The sequence below is a fragment of the Lonchura striata genome, chromosome 1 (assembly GCF_050655825.1).
Source record: "Lonchura striata isolate lonStrDom1 chromosome 1, ASM5065582v1, whole genome shotgun sequence".
NCBI lineage: Eukaryota > Metazoa > Chordata > Aves > Passeriformes > Estrildidae > Lonchura > Lonchura striata.
In genome coordinates this window covers 5097948-5120296 of record NC_140703.1, presented here as the reverse complement: position 1 = coordinate 5120296, position 22349 = coordinate 5097948, and the positions used below count along the sequence as shown (strand labels likewise).

At 40.5% G+C, this 22349-nt stretch overlaps 3 protein-coding genes across 8 annotated transcripts in view; 1 reads left to right on the top strand and 2 right to left on the bottom strand.

Moving 5' to 3' along the window:
- Nucleotides 1-10888, bottom strand: part of LOC144248381 (OX-2 membrane glycoprotein-like) — a 30754-nt gene extending 19866 nt beyond the window's left edge. For 2 of the 3 annotated variants that reach the window (XM_085580412.1, XM_085580364.1), the window contains exon 1: nt 1307-10888. The gene's annotated coding sequence lies outside the window, so the exon portion shown is untranslated. The remainder of the gene's footprint in view (nt 1-1306) is intronic. The other variant, XM_085580447.1, reaches the window with a different exon arrangement.
- LOC144248378 (uncharacterized) lies at nt 134-11609 on the top strand. Its single transcript, XM_077790529.2, has 4 exons — nt 134-518; nt 6402-6451; nt 7922-7956; nt 10884-11609. Exons 1-4 carry the CDS (start codon nt 493-495, stop codon nt 11079-11081), a joined length of 309 nt encoding a protein of 102 aa, XP_077646655.1. The 5' UTR covers nt 134-492; the 3' UTR covers nt 11082-11609.
- On the bottom strand, nt 11511-22306 carry C1H3orf52 (chromosome 1 C3orf52 homolog). 4 transcript variants are annotated; one of them, XM_085581792.1, is made up of 7 exons: nt 22290-22306; nt 20980-21210; nt 18213-18336; nt 17531-17664; nt 16607-16677; nt 15058-15248; nt 11511-14118 (listed from the first exon to the last, which is right to left on the bottom strand). In XM_085581792.1, coding segments are annotated over exons 2-7 (702 nt in total). In that variant the 5' UTR covers nt 21160-21210; nt 22290-22306; the 3' UTR covers nt 11511-14116. The 4 variants fall into 4 exon arrangements, with proteins under 4 accessions (XP_085437918.1, XP_085437968.1, XP_085437845.1 ...); XM_085581842.1 differs by lacking the exon at nt 22290-22306 and adding an exon at nt 21410-21579; XM_085581719.1 differs by lacking the exon at nt 22290-22306 and having other exon boundaries at nt 20980-21399.
- Nucleotides 22307-22349: the final 43 nt, after the last annotated feature.

The following is a 22349-nucleotide window of genomic DNA, read 5'->3' as shown; positions in this document are numbered from 1 at the left end:
GGAAAGCTTCAGTAGCAAATGCTATGCTTCATTGTGGTTTGAAGCGTTTGGTTTTTACCATTCAGTTTGTCACAGCATTTCTCAGAAGAGCAAGATGGCTAGGCATGTGGTTTCCTCCTGTCAAAACCACCATAAGTTACTATTTCAGAGTACAGAACCTAGAGGGAGTCCATTCTGCAACACCTCAGTCACTTTGTGGAGGCCACCAGCTCTTCCCAGCACCCCAGGAAGCTGCATCACTCATCCATTCCACCTCTCTTCCTCTCCCACCCCCACTTGCTAGTGTTTGCCTACAGGGGAGGCTTTGGGGTGGTTTTTGTTTTTTTTTAGGTGCACAACATTGGAGTACGCTTCATCCACTTACAGTGAGACAACGAACTGCTTTGGCCACTGAGTTTCATTCTGTAAAACAGTCAGTACAAAAAACAATTCAGCTAGCAAGGAAACCACACCAAAACTGGCTACCAAAGGGTGCAGAGATCCAGTGGAAGGATGGGAAACTGTCTACCAAAAATAAGGTAGGTCAAATACCATTTTACATTTAATTACTAAACAACAAGACTAAGAGCATGATTCCAAAACAAATTATACCTGAAATGAATCAGCCTCAAGGGATCATGAAAGGCACCATGAGGAACTTCTTGATTAACAAAACATAATTTAGCAAGCAAATTAAGATAAACAATATAGTTCTTAGTATGTCAAAGAGTATTGCCTCAGGATGATGTTTACAGAGGTGACATAATCTGTAAGGAGAATCTTAGAGGAGATTCTCCTTGCTATCTCTTATCTGTTGGTTCATATCTCATAAAGACAAACTTTTATATACACTATATAGAAATAGACTAAATTGTCAATACATTTAAATGCTGTACATGAGATATGTGAGTATCCTATAGTTATGTACAACAGTGGTTAGGAATAGATTGATTCCTAAGGAATTATAAAGACAGAGGAGGATGATCAACAGGAACCACCTAGGACAGATGGAAAATTCTCTTTCTTTTCCATTGTCTTCTTGGTAGGTCAGAGAAAAGGTCATGCAACCTCTGAGTAGTGCACTCTGACTGCTTGGTCTTTAGGAGCTCACACAAGGCACTCCATTGCCAAAATTCAACATTCCTCTTGTTTGCAAAGCGAACACATCTCTCACATCTCTGCAGGTCTGTGGCCAGATGTCTAAGTTGTGACCACATCACCTGGCCTTGAGGAAAAGGGCAGAAGTGCCCAAAGTGTGAAGCCCTGTTCTTGGGTAGCAGTTTGAGTCAAGACAAACATAATCCATGTGAAACTGGTGGTTCCTCACCTGTGGCAGCAAGGAGCAGTGATGAGCTGCTGTGCCTTCAGGGTCTCAGGTCCAGGCTCTCAGCTCCCAGGTCTGCTGTATCCCCACTGCTTTAAGTGGTCCTGTCACCCTTACATTGTGTAGCTTTTGAAATAATTCCTGACTGCTTTTTAGGAGCGGGAATAAGATCAGAATTCTTTATAAGAACACTGCAAGCAAGGTTTTTGTAAGGCAGATTTTTCTTCTGCTAGCTTGATGGGGCCATGAAACCTGTGTCCCTCAGCAGAGGGCAGGGACCACTGCCATAAAAGACATCATTGGCATGGTGCTGTGCTCCAGTTTGTGCTCATGCAGCTCCACACCCTCTTTTGTTTACTTTCAAAAACTCCAGCAAGTCACTGTCAGGAGAAGCCATTCAGGGAGAACATTGACCAGCTGCCCTTGCATGGCTGAGAGCAGCTGCAAATCACCTCACTCCAGCTGGGGGGGTTTTTATGGGGTGACAAGCCGTGCCAGCTTGGGGTGATTTTTATGTAGCACATCTCTCCTCAGTCATAGCTGCCCCCTTGCTGACAAAGCTGCAATTTTTGGTCTTCCAGAAAAATCATAGACTCACAGAAGTTCACAGGGATGGAGAAATGATGAGGGTGGGGTTTTTGGTTTGGTTTTGGTTCTTTTTTTCCAGAGAAACAGTCATTCCTATGCAGTTACTCAGCATGCTTGTAAAACTCTGGGGCTGCAGAGGTCAAGTCTTGGCCACTGATGCTCTCCAGGCAGTGTGAGAGGCAGAGGATCAGCTAGGAGAGGCTCCTCTGCTCCACAGCACAGGGCCAGCTCAGAGTCAGCCTAAAGAGAAAGTTCAGGGTACAAAACAAAGTTTTTATATCTTGTAACACCCAGCCCATCCACATAAAATTCCTAAGGAATGAGGCTCATGCATTCATATCATCCAGCTGTCAGCATCTCTCCTGAGTCACTGACTACATGTGGGAAAAAATCAGGTGAAAACAGGTGAAAGAGTGTCTATAAGTCTTGGGAGAATTGGCAGCTGGCTGGAAGAAATATCCCAAAATTATCAGAGAGGCCGGCAAAGTTAATCAGATCAGTTAGTCCACATGTAGGTGAGGACCAGCTGTGCCTGGTGGGGTCCAAGGGAAGAGGCCCCAGAGTCAATTACAGGGGTGGCAGGAATTAAAACGTACTGAAGTGATGGGGAATTTGGCTTTCTTTGCCAAGCAGCCAGCCTCAGAGTAAGGATGGTGCTTTGTATTTCGTTGCATGTGGGGAATTTTGAGAGTTTGGCAGTTTTGTGTCAGAGGTGGTGATTTAAGGAGTCAGGTAAGAATTGGGTATTTTTGGAGGAAGGTCCAGCTCTTTCTGGAGCAATACCCTTTTTTTTGTGGGATGGGACACCAAGTTAGACAGAGACAACAACTGCAGCAGGTGCCCCTGAAGCCCTCCCTCCTGGAGGCTGATGATATCATGGCCCACAGCAGGTCAGAGGAGCTTCATATTTCTGGAATCAGCATTATTAAGATGGTTCTGAGGGTGTCTGTATGATGCTACCAGCAGCATCCCACTACCTCTGCCCAGGAATGCCCATTCAGGGGCAGAAAGGGATATCCACTGCCCTGTCTCTTGGCCCTTTGGCAGCTGGTTTGAAGTAAATTCAGACTGAAGGCAATCTTAGTTTCAGATGTGCAAAGCAGGCAACACAAACTTGAGCTCTCAACAGCAGCTGCTGGGACAAAATATTGCAGATCTTACCATTTATCTGTGCCTCTGCTGCTTCCTCTGTAATTAATTTCTTGACTCTTTTCTTCTTCCTATACATCCCCATGTCTGCCATTTCATCCTTTCTGTTTGAAGTGTTTGCTTTTTAGAGGCATTTCTGTATTTGGTTTGACCACTTCCTGAGCAAGACAGCCCAGTAACAGAATTCATGCAGCTTCTCTGCAAAGATATAAGTGAAACTATGGAAAGAAAAAAAAGGAAATCTGCCTTTGTTCTCATTTTAATGACAGTCACATTTGTCCTCTCTCATGACTGCTGATCAGAACTATTTCCCAACATTTTTACTAATAAAGCTATACTTATATTTGCCCCAAAAAACCACAGCCCAATAGGAGCCATGACTGACTAAATAAGAATTTATCTAAAATTATGCATCAGTTTACAGATCTAATTTGCTATAGGAACATATGCTATTTATCTTCTGACAATCCATGGGAAGAGCTAGCCAACAGGTTTTTACGTGACCAAGGGTCTAAAAAAATCAGAAGCCAACTGAATATAAACAAGAATAAGTGGAATAAATAGACAGCAGAAACAAAAATACTTATATCAAACTCACAATATCTGACAGCTACAACAGGCTTCTAATGTAAGCTATGTGTATTATAAATACATATACACATATTTTATTTTAAATTAAGTTCATAGGACTTTTATTGAATTGTATGAAATGGTCACACTGGCATCTCCAACTTAGCTAGAGAATTTTATATCCAGCATAGTAAAATTCTGTACATAATTCAAAGAAAACCAGGCAAGTAACCTGGAATGAGGGAGTATTACAGCTTTATTTTTATACCCAGGTGTAATGAAAGCTATTCAAGTTCTCCAACTAAAGAGAAAATTAGGAAGTTCACTGATATTTGCAAAACTTTCTGCTACTCTTATAAGAGTACCAGGGACATCTGCAAAAATAAATCATTCCAGGTGAGTTGTGGAACTTAGGTAATTTATAAAAAAATATAACCTAAGAGCACACATTTAGCAAGGAAAGTATCAATAGCAAAAAAGAATAATGGAATTGCCTATTTTCCTCAGTCCTGGGAAAGGAAAAAAATGCAAATAAACAAATAGAGACTGAATCATAATATACCTCCAGCAGCATCCTGTGTGTAATCCCTAAATTCTTATGACTTGTTAGCTTTACATCTCTTAGCACATTCTTATATACATAAATCTAGCATATAACACTACATTGCAAAATGCTTGTTAATTATTGGCTTTTTACAAGGTCAAAATTGTAAACTATAAGCAACAGTGCAATTCCTAGAAAGCCTAGCTCTTATTACCAAGAAACTTGCTAACAGCAGCCTGAGCACAATGTAAAGGCTAACTAACTTTGCCAAATAATTTCAGTACTGGGAAAAACCTGCAAATAAAATCATCTGCTTGAACCAGCAAGGATTATTTCAACTGCTAGAGATCAAATCCACGATTTGCACTCACCTCTATGTGTTTGCCCTTTCTGTCATACTATCATTATGTTTTTCTTCCTTTTGCTTTTTCCCAAGACATGCTAGAGGTCAGATTGATGTAGATAATTTGTGGGAGCATGAGACTGGTTCTTTCCTATCTTTTCACAGTATTTGCTGCTGGTTCACCCACCTAGAGCCATTTAATATGGACAAGCCCAGTGTAGTAGTTTTGGTTAGTTTTAATTTGAGATTTCTCAGTTAATGCACTAGAAAGTGTGGTGGGTTCAGTGTTGGCTAATCACCAATTCACTCTCTGTTGTGAGGTAGGATTAGGACAGAGGCAAAGTAGTCTCAAAACTTTAAAAAGGTATAAAGAAAGGTTTATTAACACTAACTGAAGAAAGAGTAATAAGAATCAGAACAAAACTTTTAGAATACTTCTCTTCCTCCCATGACCTTTTCTTTCTCACTGACAATGAAAAGAAACAAAACCTAAAATTTCAGTCAGTTTACTACTTCTAGAATAGTCTTTCTTCAGTTTACTTAGGGAGAGAAGTCCTTCTTGTTAATGTTATGGAGGCTTCTCCACAAGAAAAAAAACAGTTCTCTCGTGGCTCTCAATTTCCTCATGAATAGCAGCCAGCCACCTGGGGAAATCTGCAATCATGAAGTCCTTCCTATTTTCTACAAGCTTTTCCTACAGCTGTGTTTATGGGCCATGTCATCATATGGGGTACTGTTTTAAAGATGAACTGCTCAAAGGCAAAAAGTTCTCATTATCTGTCTCTACAATTACCTTTATCTCTGGGAACAGAGATCTTCTTCTTCTTCTTCTTCTGGAAGCACAGGACCACTCTTCTCTCTTTCTCTGTCCAAACTTCTTACAGGATCAAAGCTACTTTAACATCTGCTTACTTTAGCATGGAGGCCTTTGATATCAATTTGATATTGATATCAAATTGAACCTTCCATCTCTCTCACTGTCGAGGTAGGACAGGAATGAATAGACTCTGACCAGAAGGCTGCTGAGAGTAAAACTCCAATTTATTCAAAATACCCCGCTCTTTTATACACAGCTTCTCAAGGATCAAACCCATTGGTTCTGAAGTGAAAACAACCCACAGCATTGGTGCAGAGTGCTTGACACACAGTGATAGAACTAACTATAAAGAGTGTGAAAAATAAGAGAGATATAGAATTATTTACATTCTTCTCCAGCTCTTTCCCAGGCTTTTGCCTGGCTAGAAACTCTCAGTTTCTCTCTTTGACTGAATCTGAGACCCACACCTCTCCCCATGGCTTTTATGTGTAACAGGGAAACAGAGCCTTTTCTCTACAGCTCTACAAGAGGATTTTAATTTATTATCTTATTACCTATTCCCAGACAAGAAAGAAAAGAAAGCTTTCCAGGGATGTTTCATCTTTAACATTTGTTTTGCACAGAAGCACGTACAGCTTCCCAGTAGTTCTGCAGACTATCAATTACACAGAAGTTTTTACATCACTTCCAGAAATGCCTCCCATACAAAACCACCACACCCACAAAGGCTGGTTGCTCCTCCAATCCACAAAGTTATGTGCTGTCCTTAGTTTGCCAGGGTTCCCAGGGAACAAATTCTGTCCTTCCCAGGAACAGCTAAACGCTGTAACATCTGCCATCCCTGATCTGTGATTTGTGCCTCTCCTACCCTGTGGCAGCCTCGGCTTCTGCAACGCCCAGAGCAGGGCTGGGTGCCTGCCAGGGGCTGTGTCTTGGGGAGAACAGCAGCAGAGAAGCTGCATAAAGTGCTTTGTTCAAACAACTGGAGAACATCTGCCTGTGGGTTTAGTGTGCCCCTGGCTGGCAGCGAGAAGTGAGGACTGTGAAGCCCCAGATCTGCCTGCTCACCTTTATTTCCATGCCCTAGGTGGAAAGTGCCAGTCTCCAGCCAGAGAAAAAGATACTCCCACAAGCAAAGTAAGTAAAGAATCTGCTTCAGCCCCTCGGGGGTGGTGTGGCATGGCATGAAAGGGGACATGGGGGAGCTCTGTGCATCACTGCAGAGGCAGCTGGCAGGCACAGCCACAGGCAGCAGCCCCAGCAAGGCATTTTGCTTCCCAGTGGAGGGAAACCTCCTTGCATCCAGAGAGGGATATACCTGCCCTCTGTGCTGGGTTACTCGGGGGCTCTTTGGTCTTTTTTGTTTCCAGAGAAGGCAGCAGGAGTGGGCAGCCATCCTCTCCTCAGCCTCCTGCAATGGGACCCTTGGATGTCACTGCCATACCTGCAGGCCTGCAAGGGCAGTGGGAGAACCTGGATGTGCCCCTGCTTCTTGCCTTGCAAAGGAGGTGGAGGCTGCTAGCACAGCACAGCCTACATCTGCTCACACACCAGAGCCTGTTGCCCATGCACAAGCACTGCCTGGGACTTTCTCTGAATGCACGTCAGAGGTGTCCTACTCACAAAATAGTTTCTTCTTAATGAATTTGCAAATAGGGAAGACTATGATAGCCAGGATCACATGTGCTCACATGAATCAGGTCTTGGTTTAGATCCCTTCTGTGGGTAAAGCCATTCACATAGCAAAGGTATAATACTTTGACCAGTTTCACAGGTCGCAGTATTAGCAAAAACCCTCTCTTTGTTAGCAAATTCATAGTAGTGCTAAGGCAGCACACTAATATCTGAAAACACCATTAATTCTCTAAGATGGCAGCTTTAATGTAGTGTTGAAAGACTGATGTCTCTCCTGTCAGGTTGCAAAACAAGCAGGCTTAAAAAGCCCTGTTATCTCAAGCAAAAGTGAAAGTTCAGCTCTGGAATTTTACAGGAGTAACGTGTTCAATACACTTCATATTAAGAAGCAGCCAGACTGATAAAGACAAGGCTAAGAGAAAGCAGGATATAAAATGATAGACCTCTGCCACTCAGACATTTCTGGGACAGAGACACAAATTTCCAGAAAAGCTCCAGACTTCCAAACCTGTGCACACAGATACCCAGTGCACATCAGGCAGTGCATCTGTGCTCCAGCACCAGCCAGTGATCCCAGGCAGAATTAAGGCTGCATGGGTCATAAAGCTAAAACACAGTCAGACAGCAAGAACTTTCATTTCTAAGACAGACATATAAAACTGATTTCAGTTACTTAAATGAAAACAAAATGAAACAAAAGAAAAACCCAAGAAGATTGCACATCTAGGTTTGATTCAGGTCAGTGAGCAATGATGTGTGACACAAGTGTGTATAAAATAGAAACAAGATAAATCTCAAAAAGCCATCAGATTTATTTAGCTCTCAGAGGTTCAACCCTTTTCCCTACTATTGTCTCACAAGCTCATGCTTTTGCACAGCCTCTGTTCAGTCTGTGACTGAGTAAATCCTGTGCTGATGAAAATTGTACACCAGAGAATGATAATCACATGTGTTTTCTTTCTCTTTCCTTAGCACAGACCTGCAGCTCTCCACCAGGTTCCATCAAGGTAAAGACTAAAACTGATTTTCCCTCCCCCCATCCCTACTCTCTGGGGCAGCTGAGTCCAAAACATCCACATATTAGAAAGACAAAGTGTCCATCATGTTCCCACAGAAGAAAGAAAAGCCCATAATCAGACTATTTGCTTAGGATGCAGAAAAACACCAGTTTAAGCCTAGGTACAAAATAAGTGTACGCACATAAAACTGTAAGCCTGAGATGCAGCCCCACTCTTGGGCAGCCAGTGGCCAAGCAGACTGCAGCACACACTCATCATTTCTGAGGCTGAATGTAATGTGGTCTGGCCCAAATCAGACAATTCAGGAGGCTGAACCTTGTGATGTTGTCTCAGTGAATGTCCTCAGCCACTGCACAACTTAGAGCTGCAGGGGTGCTTCTCTCTCCTCCTCCTTCCCATCTCCACTCAGCTTTTTGGTGGCCAGTCTCTTGAATTTTTCCCTAAAGAGTTTCAGTTTTACCAACACGTTTCCCAAAACAGTTTCAGTTTCGGCGTGACTTTTTCTAAAAGTCATTTAAATGGACTCTTGCCAACCAGGTTTAAGTAATAAAGAAATCTTCAGTTGAAAAACAAAGGGAGAGTTAATACTTTGAGGCTTAAATGGTTTTGGTTAATTTTTGCACTATAAAAAAATAGCAGGTGTATCAACAAATGACTAAGTCTCTGTTGGAAAAGAATAAGATTTCCCCTTCCAGTGTCTCACTGCCTCTAGAAGGAAGAAAAAGAAGAAAAAAATCCAAACATGCCCTTTCAGGCTGCACATTTAGTTTCTGATAAATCATAATGGTGTGAATGTTTACATTGCAATGAAGGAAAGACTGGTAAGATAAACACATTGCCTGTTCATTTTACATCCCTGCTTTGAGGTTAGCTTTAGGAATTCTGGCAATGCACCCCAGAGTAATTTAAGAGGAAACTCTAACTTGGTGTGTTCCCTGCTTCTCTGCCCAAATTTATAATCCTGGAAGTCAGGGGTGGGGTAACAGCCCTCAACTGTTGCACTTCACAGACTTGTGTGGCCATTTGTCTGTGGTTGTTTCTGTCTATTAATATGCTGAGCTCTGAGAGGCAGGAGCTGAGTATCTGTGGTTTGCTGCCTCTGCTTTGTAAATAGTGCATTTTAGCAGAGGGTAAATGAAGTTGCCTCTCGAGTCCCTGATGATGAGCAAGGACCAGAAACCCTGTGTACTGCAGAATGAAGCGCTGCCATTTAGCAGCCTGAGTTGGCTTGGTTTTGTTTGTTGTTGTTGTTTTGTTTTTTTTTTAACAAAGATGACATCAGTAAAGCAAAAGTTGCTGCCCAACAGATAAGTGGGTGTTTAGCAGAAAATTTTGAAGAAAGTGGGCAAGATGATAGAAAAGGGTGTGATGAAGTGAGCTCATCACTTGTGCCTGTGAGTGTAGGATGGACTGTGGGGGAAGAGGAGAGGGTGGAACTGCAATGGGGAACCTGCCAAGCAGCTGTCTTATTTTGAGAGATTTTGGTGTCCCAAGGAAAAGCCCCAGAGCGTGGTTTGAAAACAGTTCTCGAAGGGATGTTAATGTAGTAGGAAAGATGCCCCTTCTGAGTGTTAAACTTGGCCTGTGAATAATGGAAGTTTTCACACTTGCTCCATTGGCATGTGGGATAGATTTCCCCACCTCTGCACTTCAGCCTCCCTGCTGATAGGAGAAGGCTGCTGATAACAGCCTTTCAAAACATGATGACTGGAAGGATTCTGGAAAATGTGACTCAGAGCAAGTCGTGGTTAGGCCTATGTGTTTGAAGGGACAAGAGATGCTCCAGACTTCCCTCAGTGGATTGAGAGCCACTTACTCATGAAAATTAAGAGCTTACCTGTTCTCATTTCAGAGGTACATTAAGAGAAATACTGCTGTCCTTCCATCTTTGCAATCATGACTAGGGGAAGCAAGTGGAGTTTCTACATCTCAAATCTTTAAAAACCTCAAAGCAAAAATCAGAATTTATTTTCACTGAAGTGTTCTCAAGGTCAGGAGATCTTCCACACAAAGCTGAATCTAAACAGATAATATGATTTGCATAAACCTGGAAAAATCCAAGCCAAATTCTGCAGGAATTTTTTTTTAACATTATCCTTCTTTTAGGCTTGAAAAATAAAAGCTAAGCCTTTGGAGTTTTTAACCCATGAAACAGGGACCTCTTTTCCACTTACAGAGTGTGGAAGATACAAATGTCACCATGAACCCAGCAACACTCACTCAAAATACTGCCACCACTGCAGACAACAGAGGATGCCACTATAAAGCCAGTAGTGGCTTCAGTACCCAGTGAACTCAAATCAAGAACATAAAGGCAAACAAATGTTTTTACTTCTGGCTCCAAGTACCTAATCAGTGCACATTGTCCCTTTAGACTTAATGAGTCATTTAATGCACAATCACCCACAACCCATTAGCAAACACCTTCAGGAGCCAAAAGGAGGGACAAGTCTAAACAGAGTTGGCAAGGCATTTGCCCACACAATCTTACCTCCTCCTTCACTAATGGGCTCCTCTTTCTCTTCCTTCTCTTCTCAAGGACAACATCAGGTGAGGGATGCTGCAGAAGGGATTAGCTCTCACTTCCATCTCTGAAGGCCAGGGCCCCTTCCAGGACAGTGCATCTCCTGGACAGCCACACAGACACATGCACTTGGGGTCTTAATTGCCTCCCAGACCCTACAGTCTCTCTGGCAGCTTGCTGTGACTCCTGTCCCTCCCTTTCTTCCTCGATTTTATTATGCTTTTTATTCTGCAAGTCACCCTGACCCCCCTTTCTTCAAATTAACGCTGTGTGTATTTGTCACCTGCACAACTAGAGGCTGTACCAGACCTGCTCACCTCTCCAAACTTCTCCAGGGTATAATAACCACACTGAAGCTTTGCTCTTTCTCTCTCCCCCTTCTCCCCCTCAGGAGCACGTTGCCAAAAAAGAATCTACGAATTCCAGCGAACTGTGGTACTCGACTGTCAGCCATGATGTGAAACACGAAATCTCTGTTGTTGACAGCAACAGTAAGACAGAATATGCACTCATCAGTGTGCCTGAGAAGAAGGCAAATGTCACCAGCACAGAAGAGCACAGTGAATATGATGATGTCCTGGTAACTTAGAAGGTATTCTTTTGCCTGAGTGTGTACAGCCATGATGACCATCCCACCTCTGCTGTTGACTCTTCAAACAAATATCTCTCTTGTTACCAAGCTTACATATTAGTCTACATCTACCAATCATTTACTGTGAGACAAACTTGTCCATGAACAGCTGATCAGAGAAAGAAACATGGACTGGGCACAGGACTTGACAATGACACCAGGGGAATCAGTAGCCACTGCCATCATATGACAATGTTCCTCTACAGAAAATTAGGAGCTACAGTATTTTAAGCAACTGAGGCTGTACATTTTTCTGGGCTTTTAGAATACTTCTTTTTTTTTAAAGGGTCCTTAAAGAACTACTGGTATAAGTTTCAAAAATGCAATAATAAGAGAGTCTTTCTGTTTGTTTGGGGAATATTTCATGTTTAAAGGAAAGCATAAACCTTGTGTTAGATGCACTTGCTCTTGTCCAAAATTTCTCTGACATGCTTGATTTGTACCATTATACAATGCACAATTTTTATAAAGAGCTCATTTCTCAAATTCCTCCCTCCCCCTTCTACTGTAATACTACTTAGTGTGAAATCTTTAAGTTGGAATTAAATAAAAAGCCCCAAAACAATAAACTGCACACAAAACAAATATTACACCCACGAGAATACAGTTGATACTGATGCTTCCCAGGTGATAACCACCTCTCAGTGGCAGAAGTCCAGGTGCTGCTTCCATGACACAATGCTTCCACAGCTCAGTCCTTTTGGAGTCTCCAGTTTGTGGCCACACAAATGACACCTGCCATAGGATTTTAAAAGGCTGACTACACTCCACAAGCTGCTTTTTAACGATGTCTCAGTAGTCTCAGTCATTAAAGTATCCTCATTCCTTCTATGAAAATTAATATTGATCATTCACACAAAATATCTGAATTGATGTAATAATAGGGACAGTGCTGTGTCCCTAATGGATTGAGTCATAATTAATTTGCTTTTTAATTTTCTTTTACATGGGCAATTTACCTCACAGATATATAATCAGAAACCACTTATTTTTTTGACACTTCCTTCAATGAGAGTTCAAAACCTGACTGGATGCAGTCTGTAAAGTCAGACATTTTCTGTTGAATATCACATCTTGCTACAGCTCCACCTCCCTTTTCCTGTGAGGTTCTGGGGTAAAGATATGGACATAGAGGAGGATGGCTGGAAAAAAATGAATGCTTGACTCCTTTCTCAACTCTTAACGCCCATGTGGGTATCTCCATAAAGAAGTTTAATCATTACCTTATTTTTCAGTTCCTAGAATCAAGATACAGAAGTGTTCAAGGAAAGGATCAGGTGTCTTGGTGAGAGCAGTAAGTTTGAGCAGCATCTCAACAGCAATTTTTTTGCTGTTGGTACTTTCATAGCCTGCTGCTTTTGGGACAAGCCATTTAAACCATGAAGTTTATCCTTCCCCAGTGTAAAAATAAAAAGGAATCTCTCTTCTACCTCTATGCTGCATAGACTATTATAGCATGAGAAATTATAGTTCCTGTATCTTACAAACCAAGAGGGAATCAGAATAAACTGCAGACATGAGAGTCATACAAACTACTGATTTGGTCCAGAACATTTCCTAAGCTCAGTTTAAACACAAACAACAACAACAATTATGGGTTTGAGCATACAGCTCTGTCAGACATGCTTCACACAGCTCAGCATTTAGAATTCCAATGGCTATTTTCCAACTCACATGGCTGAAAGACTAGAGGTGCTAAAGAATGAAAACAGTCACCTTAAGAGTAAAAATAAATAATTTAATGCACAACAACATTGTCAGATTACTCCTTAAATAAACTAGTAATATTAGAAAGAGAAAAACAATTTTCCATTGCATATTTCTTATAATACAAAATGCTTCTTAAAATAAAAGTTCTATGCAACAGTACTAACATTTATAAAACTATAAAAAAATTACAAAATACACTTCACTCACATGGTAGTGAATATGTTCCATTCTGCATAAAGTTAATGCTTAATTTTTATGTTATAGGCAATTACTGTCTGTAACTGGCCTACATCTTCTGCTTCAGCACCTTCCTCTTTGCACTGATTCATCTCATCTGGTCTCTCATCAACAAGAGCAACTATTTACTGCCTTATTAAGGCAAATACCTTACATCTGTTCATTTTTGTCACCAGTGCTGGGCAGGAACTATAATTAAGGATGTAGACTAGTCTTCAGGTTTACAAAACCAGATCAAATATCTGTCTGTTCACTACTAGTAGTAGCTAACTGTAAAAGCACACCGATAATTCGACCCTTTAATATTCCTGTGACATTCAGCTGTGTTAGTGAACAAGATATGTATCTTCATGCTGTTGGTTTCTTCTTTCATATTTCACATTGAAGAAGAGAAAAACAGAAAAGAATACCTTATTCAAGGAGACTGTAGGAAGAATAAGGAAATTATGAGAGCTAAAGCATTCTTAAGCTAGTGCAAAGAATAAAAATATATATATATATATATATATATATATACTCATGTATACATATATATTTTTAGGTTTTCAGGCTGTTTTACAAGGAAAGAGCAACAAGTAAATGTGGCATATGAATTTTGGAGGGAAAAAATGACAGATATGAGTTTGAGTGGAAGTGAGCATTGAGGATGAAGCTGTACAGATAATTTTGCATAAGCCAAGAGAAAAAGAGAGGAGCCATGTTCAAGACTGCTTTTAAGGCTTATGCAGAGTATTTAGATTTAATCATAAGGCAAGACAAAGCAGAGCTTTCAAAGCCAACAGAGCATGCATCAAATACATGATTTTCTCAAGGGTGAAACGGATTATTGAGATATAGAAGAAGGAGGTTGTGGTGCTATAGCAATACAACACTGCCGTAAATATACCACATTTTTCATTTACAGTATTGCACCACAGGCAGTATTTCTAGGACAACAATTTTAGAAGCGTTTCTACCTAATGAATAGTTCCTGCCCTGGGATTGCTTATAGATAGGGAATCCCATCTCTTCTAGGTGGTGATGGAGATGAGGAATCTTTCCATAATTTCTGTGAAAGTTAAAACAGTACAATATTAATACCAAAATGAAACTTTAAATAGTTATTTCTACATATTCTTTCCTGTCTCCTTTTACACTACTTTTTCTAAGAATCCTGTCAATATATAAAGAAAAAAATGCTTCTGAAAATTGAAACTTATGAGTTGTTGATCTCTTGTCCCTTGGTAAACATCCCAAGAAAAACCAATATAAGCTAATTGGAAACCTTACCTACACTGCAATGGTGAATTGTTAGCCTAGGATTATTCTAAAAGCACATAGGTGTGACTCAGTAAATTGGCACTGGGGGGAGGCAGCTCCATGCATTGCTTTTAGTATAGATTTACAGCTCAAGGGACTTTTATATGGGCATTTCTATCAGGACAAATATAAATGCATTGGAATCACTACCTAGTTGCTGGTAGTCATTGGAATCACTGTCTAGAAAACCTGGAAGAATGAACATTTGTTTCCTTTAAAAAGTATTTTCGGTGCAAAATAAACTTTCCAAAAATTTACAGAAGGACAAAAATCAGAAGTATTTTTCATCCCTTGGATTAAAATTTGTTTTGCTAGCATTCAAAACCAAATGTACAATAAGGAGAAACATTTTAAATTATTTGTCTCTCCATTATGGTGCACATATATGCAAGGAGAAATTTTTTGTATAGATAAAATGCAATATTAGATCAGAAAAGTTTGGTTGGAGTCCACACCTAACCAGTCTCATTACTATTTCCTTTCTCATCAGAGGACCACACAGTGAGTCCCAGGTTTTAAGTTAAGCATATCAAGAGTTTCTGAAAGCTATTTTAAAAGAGTCTTAATACTGTTATGCAAATAATGTATACTAAGGAATCTCAATATCTTTCTAGAAGCATTTCCCTCTCTTCCCATAGATACTTCTGCTCTTTGTAAAGAAACAGTTTTTTAAATGTACAGTACTTACATGTGAGAGAAGTTGGGTCGAGCTTTAACCTGTCACATTCAGATGTCTCAGGATTAAGAGTATCTTCATCATAAATATTTTGACGCAAAATGTTCCTTATAAAATCTGGATTCATATTGTTTTCCATGAATCCCTCTGTTGATGGTGGTACAGAAAACACTAGCTGATAAATTACAGTGGAGCTTTCATTACTGAAAAACAAAGTCAAGGATGAATTTTGAATTTCTTCAAGTTTCAACATTTCTTTTTTTTTTTTTTTTTTGAAAGACTGACTTTTCATATCGATGTTGGAATGAATTTTTTAAAACAAACCATTTCCCCAAGAAAAGCATTATGAAAGAAAACTCCTTTTTCAGAACAGGTCTTGAAACTGGGTACATATTTAAAGCCATTCAGGGACACGTTTTCAAATGCACGAGGGGCAATTGGACACGTGCTCTAATGGGATGTGGTTTTCAGCACTGGTCCTTCACAAGGAGCTACTGATAAGAGGTGTTGTAAGAGGTGTTGCAATATCCTGTGCCTAGTTTCCCTAGGAACCTGTAGGAAGGTTTGTTTTCCTGCCAGCAGTACGTGGGACCATGCAGCTGTGCTCCTGACTCAGCTCTGGGGTGGATTACACAAACCAGTGAGCTGGAGACCATCTCTGGAGATTCCATTTTTTTGTGGTCTACCAAAACTGACTACAATTCAACAGCTACCTTTTGTACTCAGAGAATTCAAAACATTTTCAAAAAATACTTGAACGGGGATAAATAAAAGGAATGAAAGAGAGGAAGACAGCAAGAGAGAGACATCAAAGAGGCAGAGAGAGTTATTAGCTGATATATGTGCAGAACTTCAGCTTTGTTCTTGATGGTTTAAATCATAATTAGTATCAGCAAGGCCAAGGAGCTACAGTTCACAGTAGGCTGGCAGGGCAAGGGAGCAAAGTACCCTCAAGACTGCCCCTTGCCACATTGCAACGTGGCTTTTCCTCTGGCACTGCTGTCTCAAAGGACCTGGGACTTTACAAACTACCTCTCTTGATTTTGTCCTGTCTAATTTCTTTTTTAAAAGTTCTTTTTCAGAAGTCCTTGGGAAAGCTCTCTGTCTTCCTTTGCCTTCCTGCTATTTCTTCATGACAGGAGACTTGTATATTCCTCTTGCCTTTATTTCTTTTGGGAACAAAATTATTCTCTCCTCCCCATGAACCCGGTTTTATTTATTTAAGATTATTTAAACTACATCAATCTTAAGCATCTCCAGCAATTTATTTTACTTTTAATAAATATCTTTGAATATGTTTATTAAGGGCTGCAATTGGAACCAAAGGCAACAGAGATGATACTTCACAGCACCAATATGTTCTTGTCATTATATAATTTTAGCAGCATTTGCCATTTACACCAAATGATCCTGTGACCAGTTTTCACTGCCTATACACATAATTTTCCCCAAACAACCTATTTTTCACAGATTTAAATATTGTACGTACTTACATATGCACATGTGTGTCTCATCAAAAGCCTGTAATTTTCAGATAACTTTGGTGACAGAAATTGCTTACCTGAAAGAAATCACCTGAGCTGACCTAAAGTATCGTCCTAAAGCTGGAGATGAGCTGTAGACCTCTGTTAGCTGAGAGAGAGAGAAAAATATGTTTCTTCTACTCAATCTCCCCAAAAAAAACCAAAAAAAAAAAGCATAGCAAATCATTCTTTCAAAGTGCTTTAAGGAGCACAAAAACAGGTGCTGAAGGTCAAATAACAGGAAATATCTGCCCTGGAAAAGGTAGAGAGTCATTTAAATTTGACAGATAAGTTAATTGTGCATTTAAGTGATTGCTATGTGACCTTAACACAATGGAGGCACTCAAGGTGAACTAAAAGCATGTGCTCATGTTCCCATGTGAAACTAATGTTAGGTTTGGGATCTAATTAGTACCAAAAGGCTCTTCTAACTCTTACTTTGTGGGGGAAGGGTCTCTGTCCTGAAATTGCCTTCCCACCATGTCCAAATGATCCCTGCCATGTATGCTGAGCATATTTCAGCTGTAACTCAGAGCTGTTCTGGCTCAGCAGAAATCACAGCTATAAACCCAGGCTGTAATCATGTGCTCATAAGAGTACATAGGATGTATTCATACGTACTGCAAGTACATATGCAGCACATAGGATTTTTAGCCTATATTATGCTTAGATGGCTTTCACAGGCCTCTCCTAAATTATTCAGTGATTCTACAAAAAAGGTGAAGAGAGCGTCTTAACAAATGGTCAAATTTATGGGAAAAAATCAATACTTTCTTGTGCCTAAAAGCAGACAATTATTTTTTTTTTCTAAATTGCAACTTTAAAAAGTACAACAGATTTTATTTGTGGACTTGCAAATGACTGAGTTGCTACGCAGAGAAACAGAAACTTCTTAAAAGGCAAAACATTGAATCTGTGTTCTAAACAGAATCAACTTTACCAAGAATCACGTAAACACTTACCCTCTTAGTAACATCCTTGGAGGAGAAGTGTGGAAGACTACACATTAACTCCACTGTTCCTGAAAAATTGTGAAAATTTCCATTGCTTAGTAATTCTTCAGGATCCCAGTAGTCATCCTCATCTGTGTAAACATCTAATAATCAAAAGGAGATGGAAAGGGGAGAAAAAAGGTTCAGATAGCTGAAGTATTGAAAAACAACCCTCTTGGCTTTCTCATGGATTACTTAGGTAAGGACTGACTGGGAAAGACAGAAAGAAAGTGCAAATCATCTGAAAAAAGTGACATCACCTGGAGGTCAGTCACCCACCTCCATTAGCAAAAGCCATCTGCTCTGGGAGTCTGACAGACAATGACACCATGGGACCTAAGTCATCCATGGCACTCATCCCAACATTACAAACATCATTTCCATCCTCATATCCAAATCTCTTCTTGTGATATTTTCTCACTTAGCTACAAAATTGAATTGCCACCTGATCAGGATACAAGTTCCTTGCTGCCTGCTAGGATAAAAGCATTCACAACAACTCCTGAACTACAGTACCACCCTCTGCAGTCAGTGTCCTAATTCCTTCAGCAGTTTACTGAAGAACATTAAGGATGTTATTGTTGCATTTGTGTTCAATTAGATTATACATATAGCATGTTTGTATTACTGTAACCAAGAGCGAGATACTTACTAGAATAAAGAATTAGGCTGATGAGAATGACCAGGATGATCACTAGAAATATCGTAGATATAAGCATCCATAGTTTACACTTCCAGAAAACTACATTCCTGCATGATTTCCAGGGATCTCTCTCCTAGGTATAAAAGAGAAGGGCATATTGATTAATCAAATAAGGCAGGAAAAAAACCCCATTGAAGCATGTCTACTGTCAAATTTAGCAACAAAAATCCCACAAAGATGGGAGAGCCTATATCAGGCGTCCCAACCTTGACTACTGCTGCAGGAGAAAATGCAGACCTAGAGAATGTAAAGGATATTCACTTGAGAGAGATCATTCCCCTTTATACAGAATTTCCAACTTCTGAAAGGCTGATAAAGCTAAAGTACTGCAAAGGTGATTTCTTGGCTCCACTTTTTTTATTTTTTTTTTAACTATGTGAGTTAAATTTGGATATTTCACAAGCTCTCATTATAATGTCTGTTATCTCTCCCAACTAAAAGGGTGTCTCTGGAGATATTTTCAAAATCATTCATCTCTGCAGCATTGATGATGTCAACCTGCATAGCTTCTGGGTGCCAGCATCCAATGCAGAGGCAATGCTATTTGATAGATACTATTGTGTTAAACCCCCAGTAAAAATAATTGAAACTTTTATAGCTGACTTACTTTTTCTTCAGAAGACTGGAAACTTGAAGGTATTAAACAGAGGGTTTAATGCAAATCTCACCTGTTCTGTGAGGTCAAAAGAGAACTGCACTCAAAGCAATTGTGCATGTATGTACATTCTTATGGGAGAGAAAGGGCAATACCTTGCCTGTGATTTCATTTTTAATAAGACTGAAAACCGTGACAGAAATTAGTCTTTTAATAAGTTAATCCAGCAGGATTAAAATTAAAAAAAAAAAACAAGGGGGGGGGGGGAGAAGAAACAAACTTAGGTGATGGCAAAACAGTCAGAAGAATCAGAAGATTGAAGCAAGGCTTGAATTCATAAGCAAACCATGCTGTCTTTTTAATTACATCCACCATGAAGGTAGTAGTAAACTCTATGTCCTTTTTGTCATCAGTACCAGGTGAGGAAGAGCACGTGCTGTAGGTTATCTGGGCCACACACGTGCAGACTGGCAGGAACCAGCTGCTGCTGGAGGCACTAATCCACGTTTCCTTCCTTTACTTTTTGAACTTTCTAAGAACACAGAGTAAGAGAGAGGCTTTCACTGAATTTAACTGAATCGAGCAGCTGGCTAAAAGCTTTTATGTGGGTGGCAGGGGAAGAGGGAGAGAAAACAGACACACAGAGAAAGAGTTTACAAGAGAGATTCCTCCAGGAGCACAGGCAGAAAAGGTTTCTTTAGACACCTCTGCACAAAGAATTTTGCTCTGCTGGAGAATGAAAGGCAAACACTGAATATGGTTTTGTTTACAGCATGCTTTCAGCTGTGATCACACTTTTTTTTTTTTAATTTGATTTTTAAAATATTTCAGAAGTATGATTTTCAAATTAGTACTTTACACTAACATAATTTTGTATCTAAAATATTTTTAAAAGCCAGTAACTACTGGCTAGAGTGCAACCATGAAGTCAGCCATAGCCTCATCAGTTGAGACAGGCAGATGTCAAGCTCAAGTTTTGATTGAGCCACCACATGTTTAGACTATCCCAAAACACAGCTCTTAATCACACATAGCAAACTGGCTTGATCCCAAGAAAACATTCAGCTCCACAACTAGTCCAACACCTTCCCAACTTTGCCCATGGGCCGTGGGGAAGCAACAGCAGCTGAGGAAGTGTCCCAGTGGGCAGGGCAGCTCTGATGAGCAGAAAGGCAGAGCATGGTGACTTCCAGCAGTCTGTGCAGGATGGGAAGACACTTGCTGTAACCAGCATAAAGAGAGCTCAGATGAAAACTCAGTTCTGCCAAGGTGAAGTGATGCTGTTGAGGCAGAACAGGAATGAAAAGACTGACTCCAAAGGCTGCTGAGAGTAAAAAATCTGATTTTATGCAAAATATATCACTCTTTATACAGAACTTTGTGCAGACCAACTCCATTGGTCCTGGAGTGAAAACAACACCACCATTGGTGCAGAGTGCTTGATGCACAGTGATAGAACTTAACTATAAACAGTAATGCCACACAAATACTCCTGCAGTAATGCCACACAAATGCTCCTGCAGTAACTCGTACAACAGCCACGTGTGAATATGATGTTCCTCTGCTGGAATTATTCTGTTCCTGTCACTTTAAACTAGAGACTAGGAGCTCCCTCCCGTAGGATTCACGTGCTGATCTTAACTGAGGTTTTGGAGCATTCTATTGATAAAAATTCATACTTGTTAGGGACTGAAAATTACTCAGAGATAAAGAGAATCCAGTATGCTCTGTTCGAGGACATCTTATTTTTGTTTGGCAGCACTGTTTCCTGGTTAATTTCTACTAAAAGAAAGCCCAGTTTTAAAACTTATTTCAACTTTTTTTCTGGTTTTGAGACCAATCCCACCGATAGCACATTAGAAAAGAAAACAAAACTCTGAGAACCAATTGCAGTTTCACTTCCTAAATTAAAGTTTAAAACCCCACACTCATATGAGAACACTTCATTGATAAGAAAAAAAAAATACATATAATGGTATTTTAGTCTCTTTCCCTCTATCTCAAACAAAAAATTAAATCACCCCTACAAAATGTTCCTTTAAATGTAATTTCTCTTGCTGTGTAGTATTTGGGAAATACATCTCCCACCAGGAGGATCAAATGACCAAACGAAATTCCTACCTTTCTCGTTTGAGCATTTAGAGGCTTGTCACGATCAGTCTCGCTTTCCTCCACATTTTGTTCTTGTAATTCAATAATTTCATGCTCCTGAGCAGAGTTCTGCCTTTTCATTGCTTCTGTCTCTGAAGAGGGTCCTCTGCGAAGACCTCTGTCTCTGAAGTGAGCACGGAGCCAACTCATTTCCTCCTTGTTTCAGCTGCAATTATGGTCAGTAGTAGCTCTGACACGAGGCTGGAAACAGGAAGCGTGGGGGATAGTTTTCATAGGAGAGGTCTCTAAGTACTGTTAAAGTAGGGGAATTCCTTGGAAGAATAATTAAAGTCAGCTGCCCTAGCTGCAGAGAAAGGGAAGGCGGAGGAAGTATCGATTTGCATAGCCGTGAGAACTCTGACTCTCAGCTATGCAATACTAGGTTTTCCAGTTTGCCTACCTGCCTGTACCAGCCCTTGACAAGCAAGTGACTAAACCTTCAGCAACGCTGGGACAACTTTGAAAGGAGCCAGAGTGTTTTCTCTGCTGCTGTCAGCCAAAACAGTAAAATGTTATTATTGTTATCTGTTCAGCTGAACAGATGTGGTGCTGAACAGCACGAACGGAGGAGAAGTTCATACAGCATGTTGTTTGCTTGGGCTGGGACTCTGTCAGCACTTGTAATTCTAGTCTCCCTCTATAGTCAATAAAAAAAATGAACACTACCTACCTTTGTGCTGTAAATTGTTCTCCCTCTAGGTATTATACTGTCTAAAATCATATCTAGTATTAAAGAACCATTTATGTCCTTTAACATATTATCCAACCTAAACCTGAGAAGCTGCTTTCAGGTAAAAAACCCCCAAAGGACATAGATAAACAGAAGAGAAAGATGGCCTTGGTTTCAATCTGTGCTCTACAGGACACGAAACAACCATGGTGATTTGGTCTGCACTAGCTTCCCACACAAACTCTCAGGTACACTTGGAATCACTCACAACTGCTTACTGTAGCCAGGGGCTGATTATGAACCCAGCCTCCTCAATACCCTTGATCCTACCCCCTCTTATTTCTCCTATTCACACTCCATCCCCATGTTTCTCTGTCCTTCCCACAGAGCATCTCTCTCCCCTCTGATTCAAAAGGTCTGCACAGACAACAGGTCTTCCTCACTCTTTTGTCCCAGCACAGGGAGTATCATGCATTAGGAACCAAACACAGCCTCTCTCCCCAACCTCTTTTCCTGCTGCCACTCACAGCACCACTCCTTTTTCCTGCCAAAAACTCAGGGTCCTCTCCCCTCGCCCCAACCACTCCAGTTCTCTCTTTGTGCCACTCACCTTGGTTCTGCTGCCTGCAGCACACCCAGGGTTTGCATTCCTGATGTCACATCACACCCA

What these genes read in the sequence shown, in the direction of transcription:
- C1H3orf52 (XM_085581792.1), bottom strand. Translation starts at nt 21,159, where the DNA reads ATGAGTTGGCTCCGTGCTCACTTCAGAGACAGAGGTCTTCGCAGAGGA. An exon ending in TAAATGCTCAAACGAGAAAG is followed by an intron (nt 18,337 to 20,979) that starts GTAGGAATTTCG and finishes TTTTATACCTAG; the next exon opens with GAGAGAGATCCCTGGAAATC. An exon ending in GCTCAGGTGATTTCTTTCAG is followed by an intron (nt 15,249 to 16,606) that starts GTAAGCAATTTC and finishes TTTGTTTTTCAG; the next exon opens with TAATGAAAGCTCCACTGTAA.
- LOC144248378 (XM_077790529.2), top strand. Translation starts at nt 493, where the DNA reads ATGGGAAACTGTCTACCAAAAATAAG. An exon ending in AAGATACTCCCACAAGCAAA is followed by an intron (nt 6,452 to 7,921) that starts GTAAGTAAAGAA and finishes CTCTTTCCTTAG; the next exon opens with CACAGACCTGCAGCTCTCCA. An exon ending in CTCCACCAGGTTCCATCAAG is followed by an intron (nt 7,957 to 10,883) that starts GTAAAGACTAAA and finishes TCTCCCCCTCAG; the next exon opens with GAGCACGTTGCCAAAAAAGA.